This window comes from Sesamum indicum, linkage group LG11 (assembly GCF_026168435.1).
Source record: "Sesamum indicum cultivar Baizhima isolate 11 linkage group LG11, ASM2616843v1, whole genome shotgun sequence".
In the NCBI taxonomy this organism is placed as follows: domain Eukaryota; kingdom Viridiplantae; phylum Streptophyta; class Magnoliopsida; order Lamiales; family Pedaliaceae; genus Sesamum; species Sesamum indicum.
The window spans coordinates 17,259,979-17,274,292 of record NC_142667.1 but is presented as its reverse complement, the minus strand read 5'-3'; the positions used below and the strand labels follow the sequence as shown (position 1 = coordinate 17,274,292).

The following is a 14,314-nucleotide window of genomic DNA, read 5'->3' as shown; positions in this document are numbered from 1 at the left end:
AAATTACTCCATATATTATTTACGACACGCACATCGCCTCAGCTCCTGCAGTGCAGGTAATTGATGATAGCTTCAAAATTAAAAACCATCATATATATGCATTGCAAGTCCGATATATGTAAACTGCAACAAAGTTGTATCAATTTTAGTTATTAATGTTTGGGACTTTATGTCATTTGCACATTGAATCCAGATTCCAGTGTCATTAAACATGTACTTTTTCTGTGCTTCGTACATCACGCAAATTAAATTGACCTTCTCCAATGTGCCTACACCTTAATTAATTATTGCCAATAGGCATGTACAGCAACATGACAAACATACCATACAAAACTCTAATCTCTTTTCGAACCCCACCATCCAAATCAAATTACATCCATCATTCTATCACTAGTTCATCCATGCAAATTTCCTTGCGCAGTTAAATCCCATTCCCTAACCAAATTATAAAAAGCACTCCACCATTTATCCCCATGGGAGAAACTGTGCGTTGTGCACGCCTTGTGTGCGAGTTTAATTGATTTTTAATAATAAAATATAATTTACCCTCATTCCTGTCGCCGTCCTCTTCTCCTTTCTCATTGTCAGCCCCTCCTCCCCCACTTCTCTATCACCCATCAACCTTGTTGCTCCTCTTTCGTATCGGCGCTCTTTCCCCCGTCATTGTATCCCTCATTCCTCCCTTCCCTAGCCCATTCCCCCCTGTTGCACCCCTCCTTTCCCTCCTCGTTGCCCCTTTTGTCCATTCTTGTCGCAACCCCTCCTTTCCCTCCTCGTTGCCCCTGTTTTCCATTCTTGTCGCAACCCCCCCCCCCCATCTCTAGTGTTAGTTATATCAAGTTGCATATAATTTGAAAGTCAGGGATGTTAGCTAACTAACAAAATAATCAAAACCTAATTTGGACTTATCTTGAAAGAATTTTAATTGTTTAAGTGACCATATCCCAATCAACTCGAAAATTTGAAAAAGGTTGTTATTAGCTGATTGTTTTAATCTCGCAGATGTAGGAAGAGTTAACTAGAGATTCTTTAGGATGACGTAGTCTAAGATGTAAAGAGTTTTTTTCTAATTTCATGGAGTACATACTATTTGTTGAGTCATCTTGATGATTTAGATCTATTCTTTAGGTCCTACCATTTTAATTAATTTAGTGTAGGAAATACGGGCTTGATACTTTTGGCATGAGTAGCCCTTCTGGGCTGACCAGAGGGGGGCCTAGTGTTTTTGCTTTGGGCTTTGAAAAAATAACTAAAAGGGGCATCACTCCCTCCCCACTCCAGTAGTGCAAAATTTGTGTTGGACCGTTGGAGTACAAAAGAATAATCCTGTTGCACGAGGTTTCTGCTTCAAGAATTTTCTATACCTAAAAAGTATTCCTATCGTTCTGAGTTGGTGGGTGATACTGTGTAGCTTTGACTGACGTATCCTAATGTGTTGCAGGGGGTTCATATTTGTGTAACAACTTTTTCCGCCTTAACATATTTGATGGGATCTATTGCACGGACTGCTATGAGTCAACTGTTTAGCAGAACAGGATGTAACCTATTTATGGAGCAGTGCAAGGGTGACTCAATGTGGCTTAATATTCAATAAGATAGGTTAGATCTACGAGCCAGTTCATAGATGCAAAGGCCAAAGCTTGTCAACAAAGACATGGGCTAGAGCGTGTTAGGGGGATCACATGTTAAAGTCCATCAGAAAGTTTCGGAGGCTAAAATCTATCAGCAAAGACAATGCTGAAACCTATTAGGAGAATCACGTGGTGCTAAGTGTCAGCAGGACACAGACTCGAGACCATCAAGACCTAAGCAATCTATCTTCAGGGCACAATAATAGCAAATAATAGAAGTTCGGATAACATAGATATGAAAAGGACTATCATGAAGTTAGTTTTAGAACATCGAATACCAGTGCTATCGTAGCGTGGAATTCTAAATAGTCTTGTTCAAACGGGTCTCAGTTTTCCTAATCAATGAGTAAATATTATTTCAAGTACCTTTTTAGAATCAACATTTCTATTTATCTTCATGTTTCAGCCTAAAAAGACACAAAGTTATTTTCAATATTTATTGACAAATAAAAAATAAATAAAATAAATTTTGTAAACGATATGTATTGAACCATAGGGAAGTTGGTCGACCTAGTGCTTGGCAAATTCAATTAGTGTAGTAAAGAACACTATCTTTTATACCATTAGTATAGTTGTGTAATAATGCAGCATTTTCAAATTCACAAATGTGTTCAATATGATCAATTGCACATTCATAAGTTATAGTGTGATCGTGCTTTGAAATAAGTTGGGGTTCTCGCTGAAGGGATTCCTTACTTCAAGTGATGGGTTTCTCCATTCACTTTGTTGACATCTTCCTTGTTGGGTTGGCCAGATATGCTCGTCTTCCTGGCAGGATCCACGAGGTTAAGTTAATTTTGCTAGAGCACAATATGGATTGGTTCGTTCTATCCTCGTATTCTTTGGGCGTTAGATAGATCAAAGCGTCGCATTTGTCCCATTCCACTCTGAATAATAGGAGTATAAAAAGGAGATCCTCAAAATGCTAAGCTGACAAAAGCACCACCGAGCTATAATTAGAAGAGCAATTTGGCGGCAACAAGTACAATCAATAGGTTAACAGTGGAAGGATGAGCATTGTGGTTCTCCAAACCCTAGTTTTACTGTGGTATAGTGGATTCGACCACATTAGGAAGGGCAATGTTTCCTTTAATGGAATTGATATCACCTCCATTGTTCAAACTAGCAATTTTTCATGTATTTAGCTCAAATTTTCCACAGATGGCGCCAATAATGAGAGTCGAGGTCTAATACCCCTATAGCGATCGAAAGATCTTATTGAAAGTGCTAATATAAAAGGTGAGTAACCTACAAAAAAAAGATATTAATACTTTAATACTTAGATAAGTAATTGAATTTAGAAAGAAAAATTGATAAAAACTTGCGATAGTGGTGAAATGAGTGAGTTGAGTGATTGCATATGGAAATATAAGCTAATATGAGCTTGTGGAGTGCATAAATAAGCAGAAAATGCATGTACTTGTTGTTTCTTGAGAGAACATGTGTGTTGAGTATCAATACCTTGACTTACATTTTTTTACTACAGCAAGTTCTCTATGTATAGAGGGATTTAGAATTAAATCCGAATTAGTTATATCAAGCTGCATACAAATTAGAAAACCACGGATGTTATCTAACGAACAAAAGAATCCAAACCTAATTTGGACTTATCTTGAATGGTTATATCTATTTAAGTCGTCATTACCCAACTAATTTAAAATTTTGGGAGGTTGTTTTGGTCAACATCATTGATATAGGAGGGAATTAGCTGGAGATTTTTTAGAATAACACAGCTGGAGAGATGGAGAGTTTGTCTGATGTGGCTTCCTTGCTAAATCATTTTGTTGAATTAGACTTTTTTTTTGCCCTGCCATATTAATTTAAGTATCGAAAATACGTGCTTGATACTTTTGGAATCGGCCAACAATATAGCGTCTGGTAAACTGTTTGGAGGGGGGCATTCATTTGCTTTAGGCTTTGGAAAAATAATTAGAGGGGGCATCTTTATTTATTTATTATATAAATTTATCTTATAATTTTTATAAATTTATTATCATAAATTAGATAAACTTAAGCCATTGATTTAATTCAAATGGATATGATTTATTGATTTGAACATCAAATATAATCGTTGATCTAAATTAAAAAAGAAAAAGATATTTTATTAAATTTTTTGAACTGTTGACATATATATATGAAACAAGATCTAAAAATTTATAATTAAGGGTTGTTGGGTGGAAAGCCCATAACATTATTGCAGAAATAATACACAAAGATATACAAGATATTAACATCAATATAAAGCAGTGGAAATAATCGATCAAACGATAGCTTAGAGAGCCAGATCCATTTCTTAGGCTTTACTCACGATCACTAAGATCGGCAGCCTTAAGATAAAACCCACGGTTGCACACGGTTTTGGCACAAAGCCCTTGCCACAAAGGTTATAACCCTCGATCACATAGATCTTCTTAGCACACGGTCACTAAGACCTTCAATCTCTCTATTTCACAAAGATTTGCACTGAGCTTATCGGAATAGTTTTTTTCTCTTATAAGATAGGAGAATGAGTCTCCTATTTATAGGGCCGAGAAAAGAGATGGAGATGAAAGATAGGGATCACCTTCCATAAACCATTAGCTTGGTTTTGGAAGGAGAATCGTTGTAAGAGAAAAGTGAATCACAGAGAGGGAATGGAGAGATGTGAGATATGAGAGAATATTAGATAGAAAATAAGTAACCAATCCGGGTCGGTTCGGGGGTCGGTTTGTGGGTCGTGAGCTTGGGCCAAACCGTAGCCATCCAAGTGGGTGTATTGGGCCTCCCTATTTTCGATCCTGGGACATAAATTTTCCAACATATTCCCCCTTGGACTAGGACCCAAAAAGAACCAAGGCCCAAAAGGAGAAATTAAACGGATCTGGCAAACATCATAGCCGATTTTTCATGCAAAATAAAGAGTGTTAGTAACAAAATTTAACTTATGGTATTTCAAGCACAAAGCATAGCACACAGCATAATTAACTTTTGCACAAAACAAGCACCAAGCAAATAGCGACGCTATAAACTTCTAGCCACCAAGGATAAATCAAACAACCACTAAGGCTTAATCAGCCACTTAGGCAAATTCACGCCATCAAGACACACAAAGAACTCAAAGAGCCACTTAGGCGGCCACTAAGGCACAATCACATAACCACATAGGCAAAATTGAAAATTCACATAGGCTCAATTAAAACACTTAGCCACTTAGGCTAAAGATACAAAGTCTAAACAATATCCACAAAGGAACATTACTAAATGCACTAAGCAAAAAATATCACTCACAACACAAGTGTACATAGCGATTATTGGCACAAAGCCTAAAAATATATCTTTCAAAAATAATGCACATAGCATACACGAAGAGAAAATCAAGGATTCCCAATACAGCAATTTCGCAAAAAATAAAAATGGTTAGATGTTACCGTGAGTCTTCAAGATCATAACAACCGTGGCTCTGATACCACTATTGGGTGGAGAACCCATAACATTATTGCAGATATACAAGATATTAACATCAATATAAAGCAGTGGAAATAATCGATCAAACGATAGCTTAAAGAGCCAGATCCATTTCTTAGGCTTTACTCACGATCACTAAGATCGGCAGCCTTAAGATAAAACCCACGGTTGCACACGGTTTTGGCACAAAGCCCTTGCCACAAAGGTTATAACCCTCGATCACATAGATCTTCTTAGCACACGGTCACTAAGACCTTCAATCTCTCTATTTCACAAAGATTTGCACTGAGCTTATCGGAATAGTTTTTTTCTCTTATAAGATAGGAGAATGAGTCTCATATTTATAGGGCCGAGAAAGGAGATGGAGATGGAAGATAGGGATCACCTTCCATAAACCATTAGCTTGGTTTTGGAAGGAGAATCGTTGCAAGAGAAAAGTGAATCACAGAGAGGGAATGGAGAGATGTGAGATATGAGAGAATATTAGGTAGAAAATAAGTAACCAATCCGGGTCGGGTCGGGTCGTGGGTCGGTTTGTGGGTCGTGAGCTTGGGCCAAACCGTAGCCATCCAAGTGGGTGTATTGGGCCTCCCTTTTTTGGTCCTGGGCCATAAATTTTCCAACAAGGGTATAAAAATTATTTTATAGCTAAAATTAAGAAAAATCACAGACAAAGCACGTAATGCAAACCTCATGAGCTGGTAGGTTACTTTGCACATATTTTACAAATTAAAAAGGAAAAATTGCATAATACCCCTTATATTTTCGTAAAATAGTGCAAAATCCTCCTATATTATTATATTTATAGGCAAAAATTCCCTATATTATTTAAAATACAACAAAAAATACTTTTTAATAGAGAGTGTTTTGCACGTGCCTATTGTGCGAAAGGGGGCAAATGTCTATTTTCCCCCTTTATTTGATACTAATATATATTTTAATAAATTATGTACTATTGATTAATTTAAATTGCTTTTATAAATTATCTATTTGATTAAATTAAAAATAATATTTAGTTTAAATGTGCTCTAATAAATTATATTTATTTATAGAATATATTAATTAATCATTAAAATATCCAAAAATATTAAATTAAAAAATCAAAATACAAAATTAATATATTAAAATTTACTTTTTAAATTTAAATACTTATATAAATATATATTATTAGTTAAAATCAATTAGTATTTAGTTTATTTTTATTTATAAAAAATATTAATTAAATATCAAATAGAAATGAATATATCTAATTTTTTAAATTATATTATTTGATGGGTGGCGTCCAGCGAATTTAAGCTAAAAAACGAGCTAGAAGACCCAAGACCTCCCACCCTAATTACGGTCGCTCTGGTGGAGGAAGCCCATTCAACATAGTCCAATATTGTGGTCCAAACACTAACAATCGGCTCAACATCAATTTCACTTCTCTCTTTGAAGACTACGTGGCATGCACGTAGACCCTTCACATATGCCCTTTCACCAGCTTGGAATACGCGTATTGTAGGAGGTTTCCTCAAAAACCTGAACTATGAGTCCTCCACATCTATGGATTTCTCCCTCACCTAAATAATGACTCTAACGGCAAAATCACTAAAAGATAGGGCCTGATCATGTCTTATCTCAATTAACTCTATTCGTCCACCTCATAAATAAATAATATAATATAAGTATGGTATATTTGGTGTTGTTTATTGGGAGACAAAAACTACCGTCAAATCATATATTTTTTATATATATTTTATGTATATATATAAAGATATATAAAAAAAGTTTAATTATAAGGTCTAAAATTAGTATATATTTATTTTGATAAAATAAATAAATAAATCGGTTTCGAAACATCTAAATGTAACAACACATATACAGTAAAAAATGAAACCTAAGAGGCAAAGACTATGCTCGTCTTTTTGAGCAGTGAGTACTAGCAGAAAGTCCGGCGGCATCCATCCTCCTCGCCCGGTTCCCCAACACAGATCGCTCCTATGAATCACGACCACCCATGTAAACTGGTCTCGAGTAATTAGTGAATTTCACAGATATAGATCGGTAATGATGCTGTTGTGCTGCTGAGGTATCTCTTCATGAATTTTGATTTCGTTTCCGTTACAATTAGGTCGTGGTTATTTTTCTTAAAAATTGTACTTCTGTCACCGTCTTAGACCTGTTACTTTGTTTGTGTAGTTCTGTTCTAGGCCCAGTACTTACACGGCGTGCAGGTACGCATTAATTGGGGCTTCATCAGATGAGAGATTTACAGGTCTCAGATGCCATATATCATTTTCAATTTTACGTTTTGTTTAATGGATATTATTCTCCTTTTCCTGTTTCGCTTTTTATAATTAATGGCGATTGTTGTGCATTTTGTTTTCTTTCTGATAATTATGGCGACTATTGTCAGTACTCAGAGAATGATACTAGAAACTGAAACCAAGTGGACTGTGACAATTAATGGCGATTATTGTCAGTACTAAACATTATGAGATTATTTTTAAAAGTGTATAAAACAATACTACATCGTCCGACCAATTGGTCAGCTGCCTGTAATTTTATCACATATCCATAGTTGTGCAAGCAGTGGAAATTAGTATGGGAATATCTCTGATCTTGAAAACGGGGTAGAGAATTCAGTCCCTTGGCTGTTGGTTTTTGCCTATTGCAGCTTTGAACTTGTACTTGCACAATGACGACCAAATTCAATCTGGATAAGAGGACCTGAGTCAATAGCTGAGATGAAAAATGCATCTTGAAAATAGAATGGCTTAAGCTGTTGGAGTGGATCGTGAGAAAATATATCGTGCCTGATGCTATTTATTGGGGAATACTCGTAATACACCTCAAGTTGCTTACCACGAACTGAGGGGACAGAATTTTATGGGTTGGTGTAGAGTGAACTCAACATATAGATGAATGCTTACAGATTTGCCTGATTTCATTAACTTTTTCATCTTTGAAACTCAGCCTACTTTTCACTGCTCTTCCCGTTTCATTTTACCAAAGGAGCGTTCCATCAGTTTTACCTCGAACTACCTATGACATTTCCTTAACCTAATTTTTCAGCACTTTCATATCTCATCTATTTCCTGGTGCCCAATGAGCTATGTTGTGCCTTATTCATCATGTCTTAATCACTATGTTGGCAAGAGCTAGTTTGGAATCCTGTATGACATCTAGCAGTTGAGTGTTTTGAAGATATACTCTAGAAAAGACACGAGTAATTGAATAGGAGTAGCTACTATTGATGATTTGTAATGGAGTGAATCTCACCATTCCTGACAAGGATTTGGTTGCAATTAAAATATTTGGATACAAATTGGAACGCATTAATTTCTTTCATGATTTCATCAACAATGGGCTTTGTTCTACACTGCAAAGTGTGGCATGCCGATGTTAACACTTAAATTTTAGTTCGTTTGTTACAGATATCTGTTATTTTCATCTCAGTTAAATTGTCGGAGCAACATGGCTGTGCTAAAACACTGTGTGTCCTGGGAGCTAAAAGCCAATGCAGCATAAGGATATAGTGGTAGAAGATACCATGCACAAGAATGAGAGGAAGATTAGTGCCAATTTTAGCAGCTTTGCAGCCGATTTGGTTGAGGAGGTGTTTTCAAACCACATCAACTTTACGGTCTTTTAGTAACCAAATTATAAAGTCCCCCTCTCTGTTATCACTTGACCTTGCTGATTCATGGTCTTCTACATCCAAGCAATCTGACTCCTCACCTATCCAAGAAAATAGTAAGTCCTTTTCTGCATGTGTTCATGGATGTGCTTGTTTCTCTCTCTCTCTCTCTCTCTCTCTCTCTCTCGTCAGTGTGGATGTGTTTTTACAGTTTGTTTATCCAAACCTGTGATGTCTTTTACTTGCATTTGATATCAGCATATGGTAGAGGTATTTGACACATGGAGATGAAGAATTTATACTTAGAGTTCAGGTGTTTCTGGTCAAAGGAGGCTTAACTTTTAGTTAAGCATGTATAAGATGTAATCTGAATCATTATGAAGTTTAAAGATGTCTTCCATGGAAGTGTTGCCTGCTGAGTCCAGTTAATGGATGTTTAAGAATCACTTGATTCATGTAACATGCTGAGACATTTTCCTGGCATAAACCCATGTTTTGTAACTTGCTGAGGAGCAGTTTCTAGGTTTATGAAGTTTGGAAAAATATTCAGATTCTTTATTGTTTTTCATATGAGTCATGGATCAAAAAAAGGTATCATATTTCAAATGTTGCAAGAGGTAGGCTCATGTAGAAAAAAAAATCAGAAGAGAAATAATAAGTCCTTATCTTTTACTCTAACCAGCTCTCCATGGACATTAACCTTAGTATGAAAAATATCCATAATCTAAGAATAAGAGTAGACACGAAGAAAGCTGATTCCAATGTTCAGTATTGCCTCGATAAACAAATAGGATCCTTTGGAAATGGTATATTTTGTTGAAAGTTCGAAATAATTTATTAACATTGTGTTCATGTACAAGGTACATGGTTATACGTACAAGTCATTATTTCCATAAGGTTAAAGATGACAAAGCACAAACAATAAAATTTGTTGTTCTATATTTTTGATAGCCCTCAACCAGCGATGGTTATATCTGCTGCCTCAGAAATTACTTTTGCTATGTCAGATGGGAATCAGTCGAACATATTAGCAAAGATAATTTCTCTTTCTCTCATCATTCCTAGATAGTTTCATTTCAAAGCAAACTGTTTTCCTAGTCAAAGTTTGAAGTCATTTCCTTTAATATTGAAAACCAAATCAATTGTATGTCCCAGTACGTATCATGGATTAATTGGTTTGTATCAAGTTACTCTTCATGATCTTGGTTATTTGATTCCAAAAATGAAGTTTGGATTTTCTTTCCTTCCATTCCTATCCCCTGGTTTTGTAGCTCTTTATTTATGGAATTTCATTGTCAGTCCTCTACTTTATTTCTGGAATATGGTATTGAAGATAAATAGTAGGAAGACTGACCTTTTTATTGAGTTTGTGTAGCATATGATGCATAATCTGTCTTCAGTCCTGTCTGGTCTGTTTCTTGAAGCACAAAGGAGTGATGAAACAAATCCATTGTGATTGATTTATGACAGCAAACAACTGGACTGCTAAAATAATTGATGGGAAAGCAATTGCTGAGGGGATAAGATCTAGAATAGCTTCTGAAGTAAGCAGAATGAAGGAATTAATTGGTCAGGTTCCTGGATTGGCTGTCATATTAGTGGGTCAACGAAGAGATTCTGAAACATATGTGCGCAACAAAACTATTGCAAGTGAAGAAGTCGGCTTCAAGTTTAAGATGATCGTCTTTCCCGAAAATTGTACTGAATGTGAAGTCTGCAATGCTTTGTGTAGGTTTAATGAGGATCCATCAATTCATGGTATTCTTGTTCAGCTTCCCTTGCCACAGGTAAACTTTGTAATGTGCTTTAGATTATTCTATTTAGACAACCAGTGAAATTCACAGATCATGTTGAAAGAACTATCACCAATTTGTGATCTTTCTATGGTTTTTACTTGGCTTGCCGTTTTCTTGCTTCTATGTGAATCACATTCCAATGGATTTCTGTTGATCCAGTTAACTTTTAACTTTTAAGCTCTCATCACTTGTTTTGTTTTAAGCAAAGGCAATGAATGAGACTGCTAAACTGAAAATTGGTGCACATTGTACTGCTGTTGTATGATAAGTTCTTTCTGGATCTGACTCATGCATAAGCAGTTCAGTTGGATCATAAATTCTGATAGGTTCTGTTGAACCTTTACTTAAACTACTGAAAATTAGCTTGAACAGCATTTGGATGAGGCCAAAATTCTGAATGTCATAAGCCTCGAGAAAGATGTTGATGGTTTCCATCCTTTGAACATTGGGAATTTGGCCATGCAAGGCATGGAGCCATTATTCGTTCCTTGTACCCCAAAAGGATGCATCGAGTTGCTTCTGCAGTCTGGTGTTGAGATCATGGGGAAGAAGGCTGTGGTGATTGGTAGGAGTAACATTGTTGGTTTACCAACGTCCTTGCTACTGCAGGTAATACCATAATTTTCTTCCTCACCTCCCAACCATCACTAATTACTTCCTTATTAAAAGGCTTTTGCTGAATATCAGTTTATTTGGTTCTTGAGCAGAGGCACCATGCTACTGTGACTGTTCTTCATGCATTTACAAAGAACCCAGAAAAAATCGCCCGGGAAGCTGATATTTTAGTTTCAGCTGCTGGAGTGCCTAATTTGGTCCGTGGTAGTTGGGTAAAGCCTGGTGCAGTTATTGTTGATGTTGGAACTAACCCCATTGAGGTGACCTTTTATATCTTTACTGGAGAATATTTCTTTCTATTTTAGTTTTTGAGATGATTACCTACAGACTCCTTGAGGTATGATCATATTACAACAAGAAAGAGGTATGATAATATTACAATGCAAGTCTTTGGGCTTTGGAAAATTACATGTACACACCCTGCCATGCCAAGTCACAAATTAAATCCTACGTGTTTCTGGTTGTACCAATGCCTATATGGCTGCTTTGGTCCCTTATGAAGAAGAAAATGTAATCCTCTCATTAAAGTATCTTGCCCCTTATGGCTACTTAGGTACCTTTATGAAGAACAAAACAAAAGACAAATTTGATTTTACATGTTTTGGTTTAGTCACCGATGTTATGTTATCAGGATATTCGGTGGCTTTGGGTTCTTCTTCTATAAAAACCTGCTAGGGTTGTCTGTTACATTTTGCTACTAATCCCTGGTTTGTATATCTACTTAGAGTTCGCTTGAATTAAATTCGACTCAACTTGAAGAATAGTTTCAAGTTCGGGAATCTTCAGGACATAGTCTAAATTATAGCTTAATGCTTCACTATTCCCAAGAATTTGAGCTGGTATGATATAGCTCATCAGTTCCATATTTCGTTTTTACGTGACACTTGGAACATCTGGAGAAAGTGTAAGCTGAGAATGCACATGTTATTTGTAAGAGAGTTTAACTTCAAGGGTTGGGTAAAAAATTAATCCGAAAGGGGAAGAGGAAATTGAAGCACAATTAATCCGAAAGGTGGGGTTGGGTGAGGGTAGGTTATGGACCTGATCTGTCTGTTCTATCAGCAATGCTATCAATTTTGTAAACAAACATAATATGAGCGGTGAATTTGCAGGATCGGAGAAGTGAGCATGGCTACCGCCTCATTGGAGACGTATGTTTCAAGGAAGCAACTAGAATAGCTTCCGCAATTACCCCTGTGCCTGGAGGAGTTGGACCAATGACTGTTGCTATGCTGCTTTGCAATACCCTTGAGTCAGCAAAGCACGCCTTCAACTTTACTTAACAGCGTGATCTGCGGTGCATATGTAAACCCAACGTGCGACCAATCGCATCATATTTTTTCTGGTTCTTTTTGGTGATCATATTTTGCCTGGCTGCATATCTGGAAAACAGACATGAAAATATGAGGATGCTACTATACACGTTCTTGATGATCCCTTATCATACTTTTCAAATTTAGTGGCTATCACTGTGTAAAATAATTAATATGATCCATAATTTATTGCCTTTTAACTTTCCTAGTTCCTAATATTTTTGTTTGACTCTGATTTGGGAAATAGTAAAATCACTCCATTTTTAATTGAATATCACGCTGATTGGACAATTTGAATCATATGATCTCTTTCATCTTGAATTCTTTAATATTAGTTTTGGTTATTTTAGCAGACATTTTCTAGTAACACCTTCAACTTTAATGAATGAGTCCGAAAAAATTGCAATTTACGTTTCATAACTTACATAGTTTGTGATATTGGTCTTATTATTTCACCCCTTACAACATTTAGTTTCATAAGTGTCAAAATAATTGCAATTACGTCTCACTCACGTTTTCTGTTAGATTTTTTACTGCAATGGTGTGGAAAATTGGAATTTATGTCCCACAAGTTTTCTTGTTTGTGATTTTGATCCAAAAAAGTGTAAGTTGTGCAATGTAAATTGCAATTTTTCACACTATTACAGTCAAATATTAGTTAGTTAATAGAGCAAAGTGCTCTTTCCATTAATACTCTAACAGAAAATGTGAGTAGGGCGTACTTTTACATTTATTGGACTAAATATGGTGAGAAGTGAAATAATGAGACCAAAATTATTGAGAAGATCTACGGTCAAATTTTCGAGTTTTGTGTTTTCTCCTTATTTGAAGGCATTTTGGTCAATTGTAATACCCCATTATTATTCACCCACTTCTTTTGATTTTGTAATTGCTATACTAGAGGAAGTTGAACAGTCATCGCATCCTTAGCCATTCATTCTAGTATTTTGCACATTAAATTATCACTAAATTATTTATTAATTAATTTTTTAAAAAAGAAAAAGAATTGACTTAAAAGTGGAGTATAATAATATATATAGTAAATACATGATAAATATAATATAACCAACAATTCGTATATGCTTTTTAAAAAAATTGATAAATATATATGTCTAACCGTTACATATTTTACAAAAAAAAATAAATATAAATAGTTATTGTATTTTTTAAGAAAATATATTAAAAAAAATCATTTAGTTACTCATTTTTATCTAAAAGAATACATAATTAATAACTTAATTTTATCATCAAATTAATAAAATTTTTTCATGAAATATTTTTGAATAGTTTTTGTACTCGTTCATTACTTAACTTTGAGTCTATAAAATTTAATAAAATTAAAACTATTAAATTCACTCATTATTTATTATTTTATTATCATCAAAAGATAGTTTTTCAATTAAGAAAATTTTAATTAAACTTTGAACTATATATATTAGAAAAAGAAATTCTTTGAACTATATATATTATATATATATATCTATATATATATAAAACATAAGGGCAATATATCCAAAAATTTAATTATAGGGGTAAATATTATATTTGTTAGTTTAGAAGGTAAACGTTATATCAAAAATAATTTAAGGAGTAAAGTATATTTTACCAAAAAAATTATTTAACTTGCAATAAATCAATATTAAGTTAATTTTTATTTAATTTTTTATTAACATTAATAAATTTCATGAATTTATCTATTTGTCGAACAAAATCAATCGTAAAAAGTATTAAACTTAATTTTTAAATCATAAAAAATATGAGTAGAATATAATTATCCCTGTGATTTTTGGTTTAGGAATTTCTCAGAATCAGTGGGTTTAAGTACGAGAATTGATAATTAAGGGGATGAAATGTAAAACAAATGAGTTTGAGGGGGCAAAAGTGCACTTGACC

At 34.8% G+C, this 14,314-nt stretch overlaps 1 protein-coding gene across 5 annotated transcripts; it reads left to right on the top strand.

Annotated features, from left to right (window-relative positions):
* Positions 1-6,929: 6,929 nt before the first annotated feature.
* Positions 6,930-12,637, top strand: LOC105180013 (Amino acid dehydrogenase family protein). 5 transcript variants are annotated; one of them, XM_011103681.3, is made up of 7 exons: positions 6,930-7,146; positions 7,257-7,291; positions 8,517-8,813; positions 10,168-10,484; positions 10,857-11,102; positions 11,201-11,368; positions 12,221-12,637. In XM_011103681.3, the coding sequence occupies exons 3-7, from the start codon at positions 8,621-8,623 to the stop codon at positions 12,389-12,391; spliced, it is 1,095 nt and encodes a 364-aa protein (XP_011101983.1). In that variant the 5' UTR covers positions 6,930-7,146; positions 7,257-7,291; positions 8,517-8,620; the 3' UTR covers positions 12,392-12,637. The 5 variants fall into 5 exon arrangements, with proteins under 5 accessions (XP_011101983.1, XP_011101982.1, XP_020547174.1 ...); XM_011103680.3 differs by having other exon boundaries at positions 7,257-7,332; XM_020691515.2 differs by having other exon boundaries at positions 7,257-7,332; positions 8,495-8,813.
* The last annotated feature ends 1,677 nt before the right edge of the window (positions 12,638-14,314 follow it).

Coding starts and splice junctions, on each gene's coding strand:
- LOC105180013 (XM_011103681.3), top strand. CDS start 8,621: ATGAGAGGAAGATTAGTGCCAATTTTAGCAGCTTTGCAGCCGATTTGG. Junction 8,814..10,167: donor CTCACCTATCCAAGAAAATA/GTAAGTCCTTTT, acceptor GATTTATGACAG/CAAACAACTGGACTGCTAAA. Junction 11,103..11,200: donor CAACGTCCTTGCTACTGCAG/GTAATACCATAA, acceptor GTTCTTGAGCAG/AGGCACCATGCTACTGTGAC.